We start from the raw sequence: 21,485 nt of genomic DNA, 5'->3' as shown, positions 1-21,485 counted from the left end.
AGCTCCCCACCAAGGGCCCGAGCTCCCTACCAAGAGTCCGAGCTCCCTACTGGGAGTCCGAGCTCCCTATTAAGAGCCCGAGCTCTCCACCAAGAGCCCGAGCTCCCTACCAAGAGTCCGAGCTCCCTACTGGGAGTCCGAGCTCCCTACTAGGAGTCCGAGCTCCCTATTAAGAGCCTGAGCTCCCCACCAAGAGCCCGAGCTCCCTACCAAGAGCCCGAGCTCCCTACTGAGAACCTGAGCTCCCTGCAAGGAGCACAAACTGTATTTGGGCCCCAAAGCCTCGCAAAGCTGTGACCCGAGCTGGCCCGTGGCAGCTCGGAACACTCCCCAAACCGAACTCAAGACATCTCGCTCACTCCAACACTTCGCTTCCGAAACACCAGGCTGATCAAACGTACCTGACGCCAAGGACGTCCGTATCCGAGGGCGACGCACCTGACTGATTTGGGATTTGACGCCTGACAGCCGCACTTCAAACGGCCTCCTGCTACCGCCACCTGCCACCGTCGTTACTAGCCGCAGAGACGGCTCCGACAAAGGAACAGTGGCGGTTCTGACCGGCCAGAGGAAATGACATCCGAACTGGCAGGAGTTCAAAAGTAATCATGCCCGATCTGACAGAAGCCTGGAAGTGAGTGCGCGAGGTGGTTATAAAAGGCTCCTACCCCCCAGAAACGAGGGATGCTAACTTTTGCGCTATCTGGTCTATCTTGCCTTTGAAAAACTCTAACTTGAGCTTCGAAGCCCTTACGCCGGGTTCTCCCCGGAGCTTCTCTTCTCCCTCCGTTTCAGGTCCCTGCCACCCGGTTCAGAGGCAAGATCGTTGACAGCTAAGATCGGCCAGATTGTGCACCATCAAGGAAGATATGGCCTTTGGCTGGACTGGATTCTAGGAAGAACCTTTAGAACACCGGCGGCAACCACTGCAACAACCCTTTTTTAGATGAGGGCAGTATTGTTTTTTCTAAAACTCTCTCTCTCTTCTTACTCGGAATATGAAGGGCAATTCGATGATTCCACTTGGCTGTTGACAGTCAATTAACAGTAGGAACCTGCAAGATACAAGAGAGGGCAGTATTATCTTTTTCTATAACTCTCTCTTACTCGAAATATGAAGGGCAATTCGGTCATTCCACTTGGTTGTTGAAAGTTTAGGAAAATAGAGAGATACGTTTGAAAATTTGGGGACTGACTAGGTGTCTAGGCCCAACCCAAAAGTTCAGATTACCGTTCAGGAAATTTCCCGAAAATCGGATCGGATTCAAATTATTTGATCCATTTTCAGCCCTATCTCGTTACTTCTCACCGTTTTTTGATGCACATACGTTCCGTATCTTTCTTTCCCTCCGTTCATTCGGATCTTCCTTTTTCTATGTTGTTTTCTGGGTCTTTGCGCTCTTCATCCTTTTCCTAAGCAGCTATGCATAAAAAGGATGGATTGAAAATTTTCAAATATACCATTTGCGGGATCGATTGAATAAGTTGCCACTCATACGAGTATTCTAAATCATTCTATAAAGAAGGCAATATCTATGATGCTTATATCTGATTCTTTCCCTTATAACCCATATCTGTGAATCAAACGGTCTGGGCCAAGAGCACATCCGCTGTATCCAATAAGGATGACCCCACCACAAAAAATCATTTGCAAGTATGAATAAAGAAGTTTAATAGAGCAACGTCCAGAGGGCAGACGAGATAAATAGAAGAAGATGGTGGGGGCCATGCCTGCCTGCAAATGGAGTGGGACCACCTGCAAAGTGGATCATGGACCGGTCAGACTGAGATTGCGCGGCTCTTTCGCGTCTTTTCACAACAGCCAAAACCAGCCTTTCGCACATTAAAGTTCTTATAAATCGCCGATTATATTTCTCTACGGATTATGGCACTCCTTTCAAAGTTTACGCCTCTTGTTATATTATTCACCACTCAGTCTCAATCACCACACCAACCTCTCACCTCACAACGAATCGATTCAGGGGCCAGTGGTGCATCATGCATGAAGAGTTATATTCTCCCCACCCAGTCACCCACATTTGATAGTTGGGGCTGTGAATGAATCGGTTGTAACCGATTGAACCGAACCGATTATATCAATTCTAGTTTTAAGATGAACTGGGTTTGGTTCTTGTTTGTTGCATATCAATACAGACCCAAATCGATTGTTTTGTTAAGAAAAACAAATGTGTGTGTGTTTTTTTTTTTAATTTTATTAATTTTTATATAAGATAATTTTAATTAAAATAGTTGATTTGTTAACATAATATATATTTTATATATTAACAAAAATTAAGTTTTAATTTATTATCTATATAAATAATTAGGTCTGTCGAGTCAAGAGTGGGAACGATACTAGCTTCTAGCCTTCTGGGTGTTGTAATTTTGTCCCCATTAATAATGGGTTAGAGAACTGGACACTCTGTCCGGACCCAGAACCGTCCCATTGACAGCCCTACTGGTAGTCTACTGCCAGGTAGTCTCTGGTTTCCGATTCTCTAATTGGTACCCCCGTGTGCATCTCACTCTTTGCATTTCTTTCCTTGGCAGGACAAAAGAACATTTCTTTCCTTGTATTTAATTGTTCATGTATTTATTAAAATTCGGGGAAACTGCCAAGACCGGATTTTGCCGTTCTTTCTTCACGAGACCGGATTCGGAAGTTCATTCATTGAAAACAAACATCACTCGACTAGTTGAGCCCTTGGCCAGTAATTAAATTTTGCCACATCAACACCATCTCACCCTTGCTCAATGCATTGCAAAATTATCATGAATATATAAAATAAGTGTATAATTCTGACTTTTTTTTTTCATTAGGCTGTGTTTGGTTGCAGTGTAAATTCATTTGCACCGATAAAAATTATAATAGTGTAAATGATTTGAATGCAAGTTTTAAACTTTTTTGTTTCAAATTTTATCTTACCTTGTTTGATTGCATTAAAAATAAAGTAAAATAAGACCCAAAACAAAATAAAATTAAATCAAAATTTACACTTTCATACATTTATATTAGTGTAAATAAAATTACACTACAACCAACCAAACACAACCTTAATAAAATATATAAGATAAGCCGGTGGAGGTCTCAGGTGTGTCCTTGCTGAAAACATCCAAGTATAGACCATATGGACCATAAGAAGAGTGGATTCCAGTTTTCAGCAAACTGCAATTGTACCCTATAGTCCTACATACTTACTTAAAAGGGGACGATGCTAGATAGCATCTCACCGTTCTTTACACGACAGCATGACGAGGAGGGTGGCCCCTATTCCTTTTTTCTGAGGTTTCTTGCTGGAAAATTACACCGGTGTGATGAAAATATGCATGGGTCCACACAAGATCGGTCGGAGATTATTGTGTCTGCCATCAGCTTTACATGCATGTGTATGCAAGTATGGTGTCTCAGGACTCCGCTTTACTCAAACATCATTACATCACACTACGCTAAATTGTACGTTACATGATCCTTGTTCAACACCATACAAATTACAATTATTATTTTTCTTTTCTTTTTTCTCTCCCTTTATTTAATAAATAAATGGTAGGTGAGTTAGCTTATATCATAAGCAATCCCTGAGCGACGTCAAGAGACTAAATGCTTGCCTTGCCTTGCCTTGTAACTTGTTGAGATGAAACTTCAAAAAAAAAAAAAAAATGGAGGCATAAAATAGTTATAAAATAAAATGGAGATAGAGTAGACCAGTAATAGAAGTCAACTGCTTTTATATGTGAGTGATGGATTCCATTGGATTAAGCACCAAATCTAATTACTGTATAAGTACTTGTTTATTACAATGGAGATTTAGATTTTATTTAATTAGGCTTTATTTCTTCTTAATTTGGCTGCTTAGTGCTAAAATTATGAGTTTATTTTGTAGATGGAGTAGACCGATTAATCAAACTAATAAATTCAAATTACGGATCAAATAAAACAAATAAAGAGCTGGCATCCAGATTAGACGACGCGTACTTTTACTTTCTCCCTTGTCATCTGTACATTTTTTCCACCCAAACGAGTGAACCATGCAACCAAGTCTCCTTCTACCAACATTTGTTACGATTCGTTAATCGCCGCAAAGGTTCACCTTCTCGCATATCAGGTCATCGGGATGACAGTATCCAGGGGTGTTAAATGGACTGAATTTGGGTTGGGCTCGTCCGAAATCAAACTGGATGATCCAATAAGATTTGTTTATATATGAGATTGGACCAATATCCAACAGCCCTGGACCGCTGGACGTGAGGCCAGGGCAGGTATACCACACAATTATTTGTTTATAGGATATATATTTCTGTAATTGGTACCGTATTATGCTCTGGTTAGTGGGTTCACATGTAACTGTGTAAGCAGAAAGCAATCAAGAGGGCATAATCATGTCAGATGTTCTACACGTGGGAACGTAGTTTCCATCTTCATCGTGTACGTCCACTTTCCCATGCTTTCATTTTAATTCCAAATAAATAAATAAATAGTAAACACAGAATTTAAAAGTATTTTTTTTTTGTAACTGTATTATTTTAATTAATTTAGGTAACAAACATGCAAAAATAATAAACACCAAATATCTTGAAAATTGTTCTAATTTTACGCGCATGGTCGCCGAGTTTTTGAGTTCAACCGACGATTAATTACGCACATCTCAACAACTTTTGCTTTTGTTTTTCCCGTAGGCCGTAGCGTTAGAATTCCTCTTTTTTCCTTTGCCCTTTGGATCTTTGAAGTCTTTCACTCTTTCTCTTTCATTTCAAACGTTGGGAATCGATCCGACCTATTCCCTCCAAGCTTCCCTTTTATCGGGAAATCGCAGTTCAAAAAGCCTTTCACACCCATTCCCTCCCTCTCCCTCTCTCTCTCTCTCTCTCTCTCTCTCTCTCCATCCTCGTTAAAGACTAAAGAGTTAAGACGGAAGATGTATTTTCTCAACAGGAGAGGGATATTTTCTCCCCAAGGAACCTTTCATGATTAGCTTCTCTTGGTTGTCCAAGTAGAATGCTGTGAATATTATAGCTACTACCATTTTGCCTGTTCTATTTTTTTTTTGCTTCCCCGTTCCATTGTGTTTATGGAAGCCTTCACAGGGGATTTGAAAAGACAGGCAATTTAAATCAGCTCTATCTTATTTGCTTCTATGATTTCTCCCCGTATAAAAGTGATGTCTTGGTAGGGTAGTGCTTATGCTTTTTCGAGCTCCCAAGTTCTGAGCTCTTCCGATTTTGTCTCCGCTTCTGTTTCCTTTTCATTCATAAAAATGGCCGAGGGAACCAAAGTTCGAGTTGTGCGTTGCCCCAGGTGCGAGAATCTTCTACCAGAGCTCCCTGATTATTCGGTCTATCAGTGTGGTGGGTGTGGTGCTGTTCTTCGTGGTACGCTATTAATCATCTTCTTCATTGTTTCTCTTCTTATCTTCTGTTCCCCATTTGCTTGGTTTTCTTTTACTTTTTCTTTTGGCGTGCTCTTGAATAAGTTTCGAGACTAGAAATTTTTGCCTTTTTTTTGTTTTATAAATACAGCTAAAGTTCAAGCATCTGCAATCGATGAATCATCGAACAAGTCTGTCGAGGAGAGGACTAGAAGCGGTTGTGGTTCTGAAAAATTGGAGATTTCCTCTGAGAAAGGTGGAGCTAACTTGAGCGACGCCTCAGAGACGGATAGGGAGAGCAACGGATTGGAATGCCGGAGGTCCAGAGAGAAGCCCTTATCCTCGCCAGAAAAGGTGTTTGTTTCAAATTCTGCATCTTCGTCCAGGCCCCAAAGTAGGGAGGGTATGAGTAGTGATCATAATGGAGGGAGAGGTGTTGAACCTACCCCGTCCAGATACAACAATGTCAGTACGGAAAAGGAATCTGGTTACGGTGGTGGTAGTAGGTATAGGAATCCTTCCAAGGCTCCGGCCGATTACTGGGTCGATGGGAAAAATCAAATAATCGATGCGAATAGGGATGAATTTGACAAGTCACACATGGAAAAGGGAATTAGAGAAGTAAAACCCCGAACTGTTACAAATGGCAATGGGTCGCTGGGACTTGAACACTCACCAGACTGGCGGCGAGGTGGGGAAAGAGATGGGCAGCCAGCCTCTAGAAGACCCCCCAGAACTGTAACAGTCGAAGGTCTCAGATACTCTAATTTCCCATATCCCGACGAAGGCCCCTCGAACTATCACCTGGGATCTTCTCATGGCTATGCTGAGCCTTCCGTAAAGAATCAGAACAAACCAACTGGGTCCAACAAAGTTGAGTACCTGGAACAAGATCGAGCAGAGCTTCTGAGAAAGCTGGATGAACTGAAAGATCAACTTAGTAGATCTTGCGATGTGGCCGAGAAATCAAATGACAGGATTGCTATGGATAGGAGGATGGTCCATCCAGAACCTTATGGGGGACGTGATCCCTGGTTTCCAGAGGGCTTGGCCGGATCAAGCAGTAGGTCTTCCGTGCAGGCATTTCCGCCAGATAAGCGCTTGCCAAGGCCCTCTTTTTTTAGCAATGGCCATGAATCTGTTCAATTGATGAACAGACCCGATATGGATTTACAGAATTTTTATCCTCCTATGCACGTTGCAAATGACATTCCGGGGTACGGAGATCCTTTTGGGCCACCGATGCTTAGAAGAAATCCCCATCAGCCACCTCGTCAATATACTCAACGACCATCCCACGATTTCTTTTCTGGGCATTACATGGACATTGAATCGGACCCTATTGCTTCATACCCCCAGAATACCTTCTTTCACCAACCAGCCTGCTCTTGTTTGCAGTGCTACAACAAACATTGGCAAATGCCTGCACATTTCCCGCCCCCTGTCTTTCAAAATAGACGAATTCCCGACGCCGGAATTGATCCTATGTTCAACCGCCTTGAGACCCCTGCTCCATTTCCTCCGCGGAATTGTGCTGCTCCCAGAGGCGGTGCCAATACAGCTTCCTTGCATTCTCGGGAACCACAGTCCCGAGCAAGAAGGCAAGTTGATCTTGACTCGGAAATGGATGGGTTTGGTCGGGCCCGTTCAGGAAGGGTGGTGGTAGCTAATGCTACTGGGCGTCGTTGCCTTCCCATAGATGGTGGTGCGCCATTTATAACATGCTGCAGTTGCTTTGCATTGCTACAATTGCCTAGGAAACTTTCTCTGATACAGAAGAATCAGCAGAAACTGCGATGTGGTGCCTGTTCTACCGTAATGTTACTATCAGTTGAGAGCAAGAGACTCGTTGTTTCGTTCCCAGTGCAAGCCATGCAAACATCTCCTGATCAGGCTGAAGATGGCTCTGAAGAGATGGTGAAAGGTCTTTCACATTCTCATACTTATGTCAACCGAGATAGCATAAACTCCTCCGAGGACTTCGATAATTCAGGCTATAACTTTCAGTGTATGGACAGCGAGCAAGGTTTGTCGTCAAAAGACCAGAAGTGGAATTTAGGCGAGTCTCAGAAAATGCAAGGCCATCTCTCTTCGTCATTCAGTTCTTCTGAGAATGAGGAGAGCCCTGATAGCGTTATTGCGAGGAGGCAGGTGTCTAAATCCGGGGAGCAACCCCTGAAGGCCACTGTAACTCCACCTCTTCCAGGGTCGCCCCTTCATGAGCATTCAACTTATGGTCAAGGGACGAACAGGTTTGGAAAGGGAAACTTGAGTAAACGATCAGAGCAGGAAAAGGTGGTTTCTAATAAGGGTACTTTCAGACAAGATTCTATAAAAGATGCATCAGCAGCAACTGAGATGGATGTTTCATTCAATGAATACTCCAATACTGGGATGTCTCAGGATTCAGGGGAGGTAAGCAGAGAAGATGTGCCAAGGGTCAGTAAGGCGGGTGACTCGTTCTTTGCAGGCCTCATTAAGAAGAGCTTCAGAGACTTCACTAGATCTAATCATACAGTGGAGAATGAGAGATGTATTGTCTCAGTCAATGGGCAACCTATTCCAGATCGTTTGGTTAAGAAGGCTGAAAAGAAGGCCGGGCCAATTCATCCTGGACAATACTGGTAAGCACATGAAACTACTCATACGGTATTTTCACTTCTTAATAACAATGTTCTGCCCTGTTTGTATGGATATTGGTGCTTGTGCTTGTGTCTAATAATGATTGCTGGCACCTATTGAGCTGTTGCTATATACAACAAGTTTGTTTTCTAATGAAGCTTGAATAAATTCTAATGTTGTATGAAAGTTTGGTTTCTTCCTCTTCGTAGTTATATTCAATGTTCATCTGCTTTGGTTTCGCTTTCTATAGTTTTACACATGTTCGGTTTTTTCTTCAAAGATGTTTAAATTTATGGTCTTGTAATATTTTTACCTGCATTTACCAGGTATGACTCCCAAGGTGGTTTTTGGGGCGTGATGGGCCAACCTTGTCTAGGCATAATTCCTGTAAGTTCAACTATTGCTGTTTGAATATTTCCTTGAATTGGAATTTAGTAGTAATGGTTTATGTTCATGAATGTGTTTGTCATGTGCTTGCCTTTCTTGCAGCCATTCATCGAAGAATTTAATTATCCCATGCCCAAGAATTGTGCTGGTGGAAATACTAGGATTTTTGTGAATGGGAGAGAACTTCATCAGAAAGATTTGGATCTACTTTCCAGCAGAGGCCTGCCAGATACTGCAGATAAGTCATATATTATCGAGATTTCAGGCAGAGTTATGGATGCAGACTCTGGCGAAGAATTGGAGAGCCTTGGCAAACTTGCCCCAACGTAAGTACCTTGACCTTCAAAGTTCAAAGTAGATGTTTTCTTTATTCTGTGGCTACAACTATTAATAAATCAGTTCTGCTTCTTGTCATGATTCTGATGTTGTCTTTACACTGGATCTAAACAGTAGATCCATCATATCCTTCCTGTTCCTGTTTTGTGGTAAATGAACCTAAAGATTGCACGGTTAGAATCAGTGAAATTGTATGAATATTCCCAAGGTCTTAGTGCCTTTGAGATATAAGGCAGGGTTTACATTGGATCTGCTTCTTGTCATGATTCTGCCCCATGCTTCTGAATTCTGATATTGTCTTTACACTGGATCTGAGCAGTGGATCCATCATATCCTTCCTGTTCCTGTTTTGTGGTAAATGAACCTAAAGATTGCATGGTTTGAATCAGTGTAATTGTATCAATATTCCCAAGGTCTTAGTGACTTTGAGATGTTAGGCAGGGTTTCAAATGGTAATTCATACCTTAGGCTGTGTTTGTTTGTGGTGCAAAAGACCATTGATGTAAGACTACCGCCAGTTTGTTTTTGTCAATGTTTGCAGTGTAAATAAGTAGCAGTCTAAAACTCTACTCCCAGTCTGTTTTTGTCAATGTTTGGATGGAGTGTAGTACAAACACAGCCTTAGTTTTTCTGTTGATTGGATTAAAAACATAACAATCAGACGTATGTGTAATACTAGTACTTGGGAGGGGTGGACTGGATACAAATCTACCCTTCAACATTTTCTTGCATGAAAATAGCCGATGAAGGGCCAATTAATAACATCTAAAGTGGCTGAAATTAATGGCTTATTGTTGTCTTTCACTGAATAATTTATTAAGGAGATTATGAGTTCTTTAATGGTTGATTATAATTATAGAATTTTATCATTTGATAGACTAAAATGCAAAACATTGTCATTCAGTTAAGTCATTTAGCCTTCATCAAATATCCCCTTGGATTTGAACCCCACATTGTTATCTTGGGTTTTGCCATTGCTGAAAATCCTTAGTTTTTCTGTCCATTCAATATCTTCTCAGTTGCAACACTTGTACTATCTCTCACCAAAGCAAGCAATAACATAGTAGGCTGTTAGTTGGCAATTGGAGCATCTGTGATTTGTTCTCTCTCTCTCTCGATGATCATCCTCTGTTAGCCTCTTTGCATATTTTCAAATGGATTGGTTGGGTTTTCTTGCTTTTCGCATTTAGACTTTCTAGTGAAGGTGGCGTGTTCTGCCGATATGTTCACATTGTCTCTGATAGCATTTATTTATTTATTATTTTTAATTCTTCAAGCAACCATCAATTGCTGAATCAGTAGCTTAGGAGTTGGGTCTGATTTGGTTGTTAGCTTCTCAGCTGCCTGGTTAAATAATCCTGCTGGTTCCAGCACCATGACTTCCACCGTTTAATAATTGTGTATAAATGTAATGGGCACCCTTTCGTTGACATCACCTGTGGTTGAAAATTGAAATACTCCAGCCCAGATGCACGCAACCAGTTCTTGTTTGATTGGAAACTCTTGTTCTCTTTGATCTCCTCTATCTTGGATGCTTGTGGAATATGCATTTATATTACCATCTGCAGAAATGAATTTATCATTTTATCTTTCTGCTTCCTGAACAGAGTGGAGAGGGTAAAGCATGGATTTGGCATGAGGGTTCCAAAAGTCGCCATGTAAATAGTGGTTTTATTGGTTCACAAGGAAGAATCTGAAGTCAATCCCCTCTTTAGAGTGGAAAGGATTTGATTGGGAGAATATTTTTTCAAAGGCAATCCACAAAGAAAGTTTTCCTCTGATGAAGAAATATACATGCCTGGTATATATTCTGGGAATTATATGGAGTGTTGTTCTGTAATTCAGAAGTCAGCATTTTGAGTGTGTAATCTGGGACAGATTTCGAGTGTTGTTCTGTATTTTTTCCCTTCTTTTTTTGTATGTAATTCTATATATAATTTTTTTCTTGGATCTGAATATGTCTAGTGTATCAAAGGCTGTAGTGGGACACTAAAGTCAGATTCGGTGTTTGAAGCCATGGAATGGTGATGGTGAGCTCGTATATATCATGCACTCGCGATTCTGTATTTCCAATCAGCCCATGTGCATTGTGCAAGCTACTTCTTATTAGATACATTAAACCCCGTATTGAAATTCAAAATTTAAATTAAAAAGAAAAAAAACAAACACCGATGACATTTTGCCTGAAACCTTCACAGGCAGAGATTTCCGGTGATGACTGATGACAATGTACCGGGTTTGGATTGGGTTGAGTTGGCCATGGTATTTTTCAACCTTAATCCCTGACTCAATCTTTAACCGAACGCTTTATTCCAGGTTGGGTTGTGTTAGATTTGTGATTGCATGCCCAACTCAATTTCCATCCAATGGGCCCGGGGACAAATCATGAATTTTTTGTAATTAAATATAGGAGTGCCCACAGCCCACTTGTGGTATGGTACCTCTACCACTCTACCAGTACTACACCCACCTCTCTTCTCTCTTTCTCATGTTTTTTAGCTTTGGGTAGGAGTAGGACACCGTCATTCTCGGAGATGGCAAATAAACAAAACAATACGACTGCGTTCAATTCTACAGATAATATATATTGTATTGATGGATACAGCTCAGAATTTGAGTAGAGTAATTTGTTGTCTTGATGCACGTCAGATGCAATCTTGTCTCTACGTCTACCATCTTCCATAGGAGTGCAACGGGAATGGGCCTGACCTGACCCATTTTGCACCGGCTCTTGGTCCTGGGTCAGAAAAGTTGGATCTCTGACCTAAATTTGGATTGGGTTTTGGGTTGAGGCCTTGGGTACCCCTAGCCTGACTTACGATCTCAGTCCAATTCAACTTCGGTCTTATCCAACCCAAGTCCGTTCAAATATTTTCATACGTATATATAAAAATACGTTTTCTTTTCTATTATATTTAGGCCCCGTTTGATTCACGGTAATAGGGGTCTGAAATTGGAATCGGAATGGGCTATTCTGATTCTAACTGTTTGATTGAGTGGAAACGGAATCCCATGACATTCCTTCATTCCTTGCCTTTCTCTTAGGAAGGAAATCTCATACCTGCTGATTCTGATTCCCATTTTAAACCGTATTGAATCATATAAATACACAAATTTGAATTCGGTTGGAAAATTTGATATGCAAATTCAATTTAATATTGACAGATATTGAAAATCAATGTTTGAACTTGACCAATTAACTATTTTAGATAATTAATATATGTAATAAATATTTTATTTATATAATTTAAATATTATATATAAATTATATGAATTCATTTCGGTTATGTTGAATCTGAAATTTAAAATAGGATTTTTAGATACAGTTGACACTCCTATGTACATATATATGCATAAAATATATATTTGTATTATGTTTAGATTATGTCTAGATATCGGATTTTGGCTAAATCTAACTCACCCCACCTGATGCCTAAAACCCAATCTGTATTATGTTTAGTTAAGCTCAGATAGGGCTTGGATTGAAAACTAAGACTTGATCTCAAGTTGGGCCATGCCCAAGCCTGAGGTTTTCAATTTTAGGGTTGGGATGGTCCAATCCCAAGATTTTCACCTTTAGGGTTGGGATAGTTAACCTTCAAATCGACTCAAGCCGCATGAGATGCACTCCTTCTAACTTTTGCTACTCAAAATGGGTCCAGATGTAGTAGGCACGTTATGTAAGCACAATGAATGAATACGTAATAGCTATGTGGCACATGTTCTAGTTAATGTGCTTTTCATCCAAACGTTTTTATTCCGTTAGACAGAAATTATCCATTCTTTTATTATCTTTGTCAAAATAATTAAAAATAAAAATAATAAAAAAGGAAAACCTAAACAAAAATGTTTGGATGAAAATCTAAACGTTTTTATTCCTTTTTATTGTTTTTTATTTTTAATTATTTTGAAAAAAATAATAAGATAATGGATAATTTCTGTCTAACGGAACAAAAATGTTTGGATGAAAAGCACATTAAATATAACATGTGTGACACAGCTATTACATGCTCACTCATTGTACTTACCTAACATGCCTATTACATCTGACCTGTCCAAAATCCACATTTGAACCACATGATAGTTGAATCTAGATTTGCTACACGCACATGATCCCATTAATTACTATTGACAATATACAAGTTTGAAATGTGCGGTTGTAGCCTAGTGTCTTGTGCATGTGTGTAGCAAATGGTGTCATGATAGACTACCATCTAATCTCCCCTACTCCAAACTCCTATTAGATAGGTCTAAATTAAATTAAATTTCGAGCTGAATTCAAAGCCCAAAATACAGCTTCGATTGTTAATTGAGCTAAATTCAAATAGTATATCACCGTAGACATATTGTTCGAAGAGATGCCAATACTGAAATATATTAGAAGTTTAGAACAATCCTGTTCTTAGATATAGTCATTGCTTTTGTCAGTTGATCCTTGAAAGAAAAAAAGTTGTAAAGTTATAAATGGTACGAAAAGATGTGTAGTTATTATTGTTCAGTATGCATAAAGCTAGTTGATTAAAAGTATCAACTCATTGGAATTTGGGATCCGAATTAATCCAATTCCTGAACAAGTCTTCTTTTATGGGCTCCTTATTACCCAATTATTGATCTCTGCTAGTCTGGCCCAACACTGTTAATCCAAAATGATGGACTCTCTCCCTGTTTCCCTATAAATTTTTTTGGAGTTTTTATGATTCAGTTCACCCTTGATTTCCTAAGGGTGGACTGAATCTGCCCGTGAATTGATGCTAAATTTATGGGTAGAATGCAGTTTATAAAGAGACTATAGGAAGGAGCTGCAAAAAATTTTTGAGGGGTATTATTACAGTTCAAAAATCCCAATTTTATTTTTCTTCATTCGGCTGCACCACGGGGACAGGATAACCCGCCCGTACCCGAAACAACCCATAACTCTGGTGACAGTCTCTCTACACTCTAGTTCTCTACTACAACCAAGCAGACCTCTGAGCCTAGTTAGCACCGTCTCTCTGTGTGTGATGTCACAATTTATGATGCAACACTTGTACCTATTTTCGGTTTATTTGTACGTGAAAATTTACTTTTAATTATAGATAAATAAATAAATGTTATTTTTTTTTGTCGGGTTGTGTATGTAATGTAGGATTGAGTTTCACATTTAATAAAAAAGCAGTGAGATTATATTATGATTCATAAATTAGTCAGTGTACTGCTGCCCGCTGGGGTTGGTTTATTATAGATTATTACTGATGCGTCGGGTCGGTTCCCTTCCCTATTGGCTCTCTCTACCCAACAATCAAATATTACAAATTTTTAATTGTTCATCTTTGTTTTTCTTTTCTCCAACTAAAAATGGTAAAGCGACGTATCTCCTAAAGAAAGAAAGACGATGAATCGATGAGGAGTGAGGACGACTCCTTTATTTGAAACTGACCACGTACCTAAATTTGATAGCTGTAACGCATATACACATGGCTTCCTGTGCTTCTGAAAAAGCTTCATCTATTTATTAACTCTTAAAGCAACTTGAAAATTTTCTTTTGTTTCTTTGGCTGTAGATGAAACATCATTAATTAACGAGAGAATAAAAAAAGAGAGGAGCGAGAACGCCGAGAAGAGAGGGCTCAAATTAATGTTTGTGTTGGTGTTGGATACAAATACAATCCCTGAGACTTGAGAGGGTAGAGGTAGATGAATCCCCATAAATTTATTATGTATGATAATGGGCGGTGTTTGGGAATGTGGGTGGGCATGGGCCTCCTCTTCTCATCTCCCACTTCAGTCTTCAGAGTGAAGAGAGAGTCTTTATAATAAAGTTAAGGTATCACCAAGTTCCAGCTGGGCATGACCATGAGTGGGCATATGGATGGATCCCACCAATCAGATCAGAATTAACACCCCCCCCTCCCCTCCCCAAATCCCCAACTGTTGTCTATTTAATTTATCCCACATGATAGACATACTTACATAGGTTAAATTAGACCACATGACAGATATTCTTTCTTCGAGGTACAAAATTTGTCCAAGTACCCACTTGTTCTTTCCTTCCTCTCTAAACTTCCAATCTTTCTTGTTATCCTTGTCTTGTGCCTTCTCTCAATACACTAACGTGAGGTCCACACAACCACTTACAACTATCGGTTGGGTAGCTTTGTTTTAGTAATTTCTCTTTTGTTGTAGGTCATGTTGCTGTTGTTGGGTCATGGATATCCCTCCCCCACACCGAACCACCCAAATTAGGAGCAGCCTTGTGGGGCCGAAAATGTTTGTTTCGAAGCCTAGGTGGCCAGATGGCAACCTCATCTCATGTCCATCCTGGTCACTCTGAGTGCAAATTGGTACTTGTGTATATTACCAGTCGCACTCGGTAGGGGACATACATATCCCATGTCCATTATCTTACTGCACTACAATTCCAACAAACAAATCAGACGAAACACAATAATCGATGGACAAGAGGGTCCTATCCAATCCACTCAGAAGAGTCGGAATTTGCTAGTCGTGAGTCGTGACTCGTGAGGTGAACCAATCCACACTAGCAATTAAAAAAGGTTGAACAAATGACAGCCCGAAGTTCACAAGCGAGATAGAGAGAATGGGAAAAACATAAGACTTGAAGACGAGGGGTGTGGTTATTGCTAATTAATTAGTAAGGCAGGTGGCTCATCTGGGTCATCTGTTGGGTTTTCTGATTCTTGAAGACTTGAACTGTTTCAAAGTACAAACTTAGCTTAATGCAAACCAAACCAGTGCAAGCTGATCAAGGACAATTACGGTTTTACCTTTTTCTTTTTTTGTTCGTCCGTCTCTTCCTCCTGCTTGTTTCCCTTTATTTTCTTGTGAGATTAGATTCCTGTCCAGTTACAGCATGGTGCAAGCTACAAACTGCAACGAGTAAGGAGATTTTTGTCATTAATCATATATTAAATGCTACTACGGCTATTTCACTAATCCTTCTCTAAACCAACCGTCTAATTTATCGTCCCTTTTAATTTTTCCCTCTCAAATCAAATCCTTTTTTCCGCAGCCACAGCTCAGAGAACAGACAATAGTTGGGTGTTTTATATTCTGTTTTTATATATATATTTCTCTCTCTCTCTCTCTCTCTCTGTCTGAGTGTGTGCTCTACTGCTCTTGGTGTATTGTTGATTACCACTGGCAACTGGTGGCAAAGCTTTTGGGTCTCGGCTCATTTTCTGTTGTTTCACTTTTTCTTCTATTTTTTCAGAACAAATGTTGAAGGAGATGAGATTCGATTGGAACCCATTGTCCCTTCACAAGTACAACCATGTATTGGTTAAACTCGCCATCTCGATCCTTGTACTAGGTCTTGCTTTTCGCCTCTTCTTCTTTCACTCGTTTGATTTTTCTCCCGTTACTGAAGCACCCTTTGTAGAAGAAACAGTGGCTCTGGCTTCTGAGCCACCGATTCCTGTTGAACCACCCATTCCTGTTGAGTCGCCGGCATTGATCGATGGCCCGGAGATTGAAGATCAGATGCCTCAGAAAGGTATACCATTTCCGAATTTTTTCTGTTTGGGGTTTTCGAATAAATGCATGGACAATATATTTAAATCAGAAGAGTCGTTTGGTAGTCTAGAAAAATAGCCAAATAAACTGCTTCCGTTTTTCTCTTCTTTTCCCGGCTTTCCCCGGATATTTTTTCCCTTTTTGTTTATTTGATTTGGGTTGCTTTATTTTTAATTGTTTTTTCAATAAATATTGATGGATGTTATGAAACCTGATGGGTATAGAAATTCATAGTTTCATACTATGGTCCTCTTCAATCTCTGAGATCAAGTGATTTTGATTCACCTAGATGTTGGTATTGAATTTACATCTGCTTTCTGATCGGCTCAAAATAAGAAAAATAATTTCTTGGCATTTGGAATGATAAAAAAGTTATCAGTTTTACTATAACTATCCTCATACTTCGACTTTGATATTTCCTTGTTATCATTTGCTTTTAACGGGTTCCTTACTTAGAAGACTCGTTTTATTTTTATATACTGTATTCGACTGCAATTTCACTGGTTTAATTGCAGAAAAATGCGATCTCTTCACCGGAGATTGGATCTCAAACCCATCAGGTCCAATTTACACAAATGAGACCTGCCCTTTCATAGAAGATCATCAGAATTGCATGAGGAATGGTCGCCCTGATGCAGAGTATCTTTACTGGAGGTGGAGTCCTCGGAATTGTGAGTTGCCGCAGTTTGATGCTGAGAATTTTCTCGAGCTGATGAAGAATAAATCATGGGCATTAATCGGTGATTCAATTTCTCGCAACCACGTTCAGTCATTACTTTGCATTCTATCAAGGGTACTTCTTAGCCTTGCTGTTTCTTATCTGGCATATACTTGGATTATCGTATTTAACTATTTATTGAATCAAGTTGGTTTGTGTATTTATAGGCTTTTCTCTTTAGAATTTAATGTTCATATGTTTTTTTTTTTATTCAGACATGCTCATTTTAGTTCAGGCTATGTTTATTTGTCTGTATAATAGATTAAAGATTGTCAGGTTGAAATATTTCAGCTATTATTAATGAAAACTTTGTTTTTCATCCCTTTTATTTGTTTTGATGTAAATAGAGCAAGGAAAATAAAGTTTTCATCATGAATATGTCTCAAATATTTCAGCCGGAAAAGCTTCCACCCATTTTACATTGAAACAAGTGCAATTACGCAACCTTTGTAAAAACAAATTATTTAGCATAAATTAAATTTTGAACCTTATGTATTATAGCTATAGTTATAAATTTAACCTCACCATTCAAATTGCCATGGCAATTTAGGCAATGTTTGGTTGAATTCTCATTTTTGCTCAGAATGAGATTCTAGAATGGGCAAGAAGGAGAAAATGTTGCTGTAAACCAAACACTTTTTCCAAAAAAAAAAAAAGAATATGGACCTGTTTGGTTACAATTTTCATTCTCATTCCTTTTGAATGAACCAAAATAAAATTTTGGGCTGCAGTTAGGGGTTGTCATTTGTAGCTTAGTCTGGCCTACCTGCTAGGGCCTATGTTTTCCAGTCCCATCCCAGGCCCAAACCTGCATCATATTTAACAATAATAAGTGTGATAAATGAGAATTATTGTTATTAGCATTTCAAAAAAAAAAAAAAAATAATAAAGAGACTTATTGTTATTAACATTGGGAATGGAGTCTCATATCCCTGTTTCTCCTATCTGTGTCCATTTTGGAGTCTTTATCTACTTTTTAAATTGTAAAAGAAATTTGTATTTATTGAAAGTGAGAGAGAGGTTCCCTCAGTTGTGCAACAACAAAGACAAAACAGGATTGCACCATCATTAACACCCACCCCCTTACACAATAAGTAAAGAATACTTCACCAGCTTCCAAACTATTCCTGTTCAATTCCTACAAATTGTTTGAGGATCCCAACCTATCAGATGAGGATCCTATCCAATACCACATAGTCTGCATCTGTTATCAATCAGTCCCTTGTTGATTAGTGGTCAATGGTGAGCAAGGATGTTAGTTCATTCTGGCCCAGAATGAGCAAGAATTTCGAGCATGAGGCCAACAGAAGTGAACCAAACATTCTGTCATTTTGAGTGAGTTCAGAAGCTGCCACTATAGGTAAGTTCCACGTTCTATTTTAGATTTATGATGTAAGATGGATTTGTAATGTTTACAAAAGAAAAAAAAAGAATGCTTAGCATAGTTTTCAAGGCGCCAAGGTGGGGCTAGGCGACAGGGGGGCGCCTTGTCGTCTAGGCAATGGATTTTTTCAAGTAAAAATGTGTATCCTAGGGTAGTTCCCTAGGTTCCATAGTCATATTTCCTTACTAATTATCCATAATTTTCATGTGAAAAGTATAAATTTCATGTTAAAGTATAGAAAATCAACATATTCCAACATATTAATGAGAAAAAAGAAGAAAGAAAAGAAATTTCAAAAAATATAAGGGCTGAACCCCTATTTCTGTTATAGGAAAAGAAGAAAAGAAAAGGTGGAAGAAGAAAATTGGTATATAGTATAGACACACAGAATTAGTAAAGAAAAGGAAGTAAATGTGTTGATTAGACAACATTTTAAGTTCTTCCTTACTTATTGGTTCAGGTTTTGAAGTCTTTCAGGGTTCAATACAATATTTAGCAATGTTTGTGTTGATTAAACCCTAACAAATAAGAAAATAATAAAAGGAAATTAGTACATAAACACAAAAAATGAATATTTTAGTTTAAAAATGTCTATTTTAAAATTATAACCTCAAAAAATTAAGAATATAAAAGTTTTGTCTAACACACTATAGAAAACTGCTTGGCGATTAGAGGTGAGGCTCCAAGGGCGCCTTGTCGCCTAGCCTTGACTACTATGATGCTTAGGAATTTCTCTTTTCTAATTCCTTGGTGAAGTATTTCCATCTTCAGAATAGATTAGTGGGTTTCCGTGTCTGAGCCAACTGCTCTAGTTACTTTTCGTTCTTTGCAAAGTGGAATCTAGAAAAAAAATATTTTTTAACCTTTTATTAAGTCTGCAATACCATAGAATGCATATGCACCATCCTTTCTTCATGTTTGAAGGATTGTAATAGGTTTGTTTGACAGAAAGATCTAACCTGTTGAAGGGAAACATGCAGTGATTAGGAATTCACACAGTTAATTCCCATGAGCATTGCTGTAGCAAAGGAATATTGAATGAATGCCAGCTTGCGTTTCTCTCAATTGGTGCACTAGTTTTCTTATCTGCTCCAATTACTACTTGCCTATTGTGATTGGGATTCTTAGTGGTTATTTAGAAGCCTTTCTAGGTCTTAGATTAGATGGTTTTCTGGTAAGCTTCCTGCTTTTTAGTGAGTTGTTCTTTAATCAGCCTTTTGGTGAGAGTTTAAAGAGTGCGTATAACTAGTTAATTTGGACTATTTAAATTTTAATAGCTTGTTTTTTTAACAATATGAGACTTGTTATTTTGCATGCTTTGACAATGCATTGTGGGTTTATTTATTTTTGTGAAATAAATTCCCCTAGGTTTGAATATTAGAAAAGAAGCTGCTGAAGTATTTTGTTGTTATTGTGAAGTGGTTTGGTTTTAAAATCCGGTACGTAATGTCTAATTTCATGTTTGCTTCTTTTGCACCATCATATGTTCTGAGCAATGCGGTGATGTTACTGAAAATAGAGTAAATGTGACACAGAAACGTCGCTTTGGAAGCACTGTGATTGACAATGTGACATTTTTATGTTACCACAGGTAGAAAAGGCAGTGGAAGTCTACCATGATGAGGAATACAAATCCAAAAGATGGCACTTCCCTTCCTACAATTTCACAATCTCAGTAGTTTGGTCCCCTTTCCTTGTGAAAGCTGTTATTTTTGAAGATAATAATGGTGTTTCAACATCCGAAGTTCAGTTGCATCTTGACAAACTAGACAGTAAATGGATGGACCAATATCAGAGCTTCGATTACGTGGTAATTGCTGGAGGAAAATGGTTTCTCAAGACTGCAATCTACTATGAGAACAACACAATCGTGGGTTGCCACTACTGTCGAGGGAGGAATTTAACTGATCTCGGGTTTGACTATGCTTATCGTAAAGCCCTTGAATTGGTGTTCAATTTCATCACCACATCCAACCACAAGGGGTTCGTTTTGTTCAGGACTACAACACCAGATCACTTTGAGAATGGTGAATGGTTCAGTGGAGGGACTTGCAACAGAACGGCACCATTTAAAGAAGGTGAGATTGATATAAAAGATGTAGACAAGGCAATGCATGACATCGAGTTGGAGGAATTTGCCAAGGCAGTGGCAACAGCATCTGACAAGGGGTTGAATGTGAAACTTATGGATACTACGCGGCTTTCGTTGTTGAGGCCTGATGGGCATCCTGGTCCATACCGGAGTTTCCACCCATTTGCAGAGGATGCAAATGCAAAAGTTCAAAATGATTGCCTCCATTGGTGCTTGCCAGGACCAATAGACTCATGGAACGATTTGCTGATGGAAATGGTGGTAAACAGCTGAAACATTCCATTGTTGAGTGTGATGATCGATGTAAAAATATCTTTGTTGCAATCAGTCTTCACATCTCCGATTTTTGAGATTCTTGGATGGCAAAGGAGAAGATTGTTTAACAAAGTCATAGAGGAAAGGGGATTTGCCATATTGGGAGCCCATCCAGTGAATGAGTTGCAGAGCTGGTTTTCTGCATGTTGCCTTCTGGGTTAAGGTCTTGATTAGGAAGGTTCAGAAGTAACTTGTAATGCATTAACTATTATGTTGTTTACAGCAACTCCCATTCCAAATTCAAGAAATTGATCTTTGTATCACACTTCTCGCAGTTTTGTCAACAGCTATGTGCCCATGGCTTGAAAAATTTGGAGGCCCATGAAATGAATGAATAGAAAGGCCTCAATAAGTTTACTGAAATGAATATGTGGACTGAAATTGGTTAATGTCACACCGAGTCATTTTTGGGACCATTTTAACAAATAAAAGATGGGCCTTTTGGGCCCAGGGCCTCGGAATGTCATTGCTCCAAAGGAATAGATGATGGGCAGTGGCTAGATTGCTAGAAAATTGTTATTATAGCCCGGTTTGGCAGGGCTCCTGCGTTTTGGAGATGCTAAAGTTGAGAAGGCGTGGTACCGGTACACAGTAAATTACTTGGAGTAGCTTCATGTGGTTTTCTGTGTTGGAACTTGGAACCATAAAGCCAATCATGGCTCAGTTAGGAAGGAGTACAAATGCAAATTTATAGACTGCAAAACATTATATATTGTATGTATTTATACTGTGCATATTTGTAACAGTAAAAATAAA

General features: G+C 39.2%; 2 protein-coding genes across 3 annotated transcripts; both read left to right on the top strand.

Annotated features, from left to right (window-relative positions):
* Nucleotides 1-4,742: 4,742 nt before the first annotated feature.
* On the top strand, nucleotides 4,743-10,781 carry LOC104600320 (uncharacterized). Of its 2 annotated transcripts, XM_010263200.3 has the most exons (5): nucleotides 4,743-5,367; nucleotides 5,515-7,987; nucleotides 8,312-8,372; nucleotides 8,475-8,698; nucleotides 10,316-10,781. In XM_010263200.3, exons 1-5 carry the CDS (start codon nucleotides 5,253-5,255, stop codon nucleotides 10,368-10,370), a joined length of 2,928 nt encoding a protein of 975 aa, XP_010261502.1. In that variant the 5' UTR covers nucleotides 4,743-5,252; the 3' UTR covers nucleotides 10,371-10,781. The 2 variants fall into 2 exon arrangements, with proteins under 2 accessions (XP_010261502.1, XP_088751574.1); XM_088895448.1 differs by lacking the exon at nucleotides 10,316-10,781 and having other exon boundaries at nucleotides 4,831-5,367; nucleotides 8,475-8,702.
* Nucleotides 10,782-15,240: 4,459 nt separating this feature from the next.
* Nucleotides 15,241-20,992, top strand: LOC104600321 (protein trichome birefringence-like 23). The gene is made up of 4 exons (XM_010263201.3): nucleotides 15,241-15,584; nucleotides 15,919-16,200; nucleotides 16,736-17,013; nucleotides 19,914-20,992. The coding sequence occupies exons 1-4, from the start codon at nucleotides 15,425-15,427 to the stop codon at nucleotides 20,685-20,687; spliced, it is 1,494 nt and encodes a 497-aa protein (XP_010261503.1). The 5' UTR covers nucleotides 15,241-15,424; the 3' UTR covers nucleotides 20,688-20,992.
* The last annotated feature ends 493 nt before the right edge of the window (nucleotides 20,993-21,485 follow it).

This window comes from Nelumbo nucifera, chromosome 1 (genome assembly GCF_055504915.1).
Source record: "Nelumbo nucifera cultivar China Antique chromosome 1, China Antique-T2T, whole genome shotgun sequence".
In the NCBI taxonomy this organism is placed as follows: Eukaryota; Viridiplantae; Streptophyta; class Magnoliopsida; order Proteales; family Nelumbonaceae; genus Nelumbo; species Nelumbo nucifera.
The sequence above is the reverse complement of the archived record's forward strand: the minus strand, read 5'-3'. Positions and strand labels throughout refer to the sequence as shown.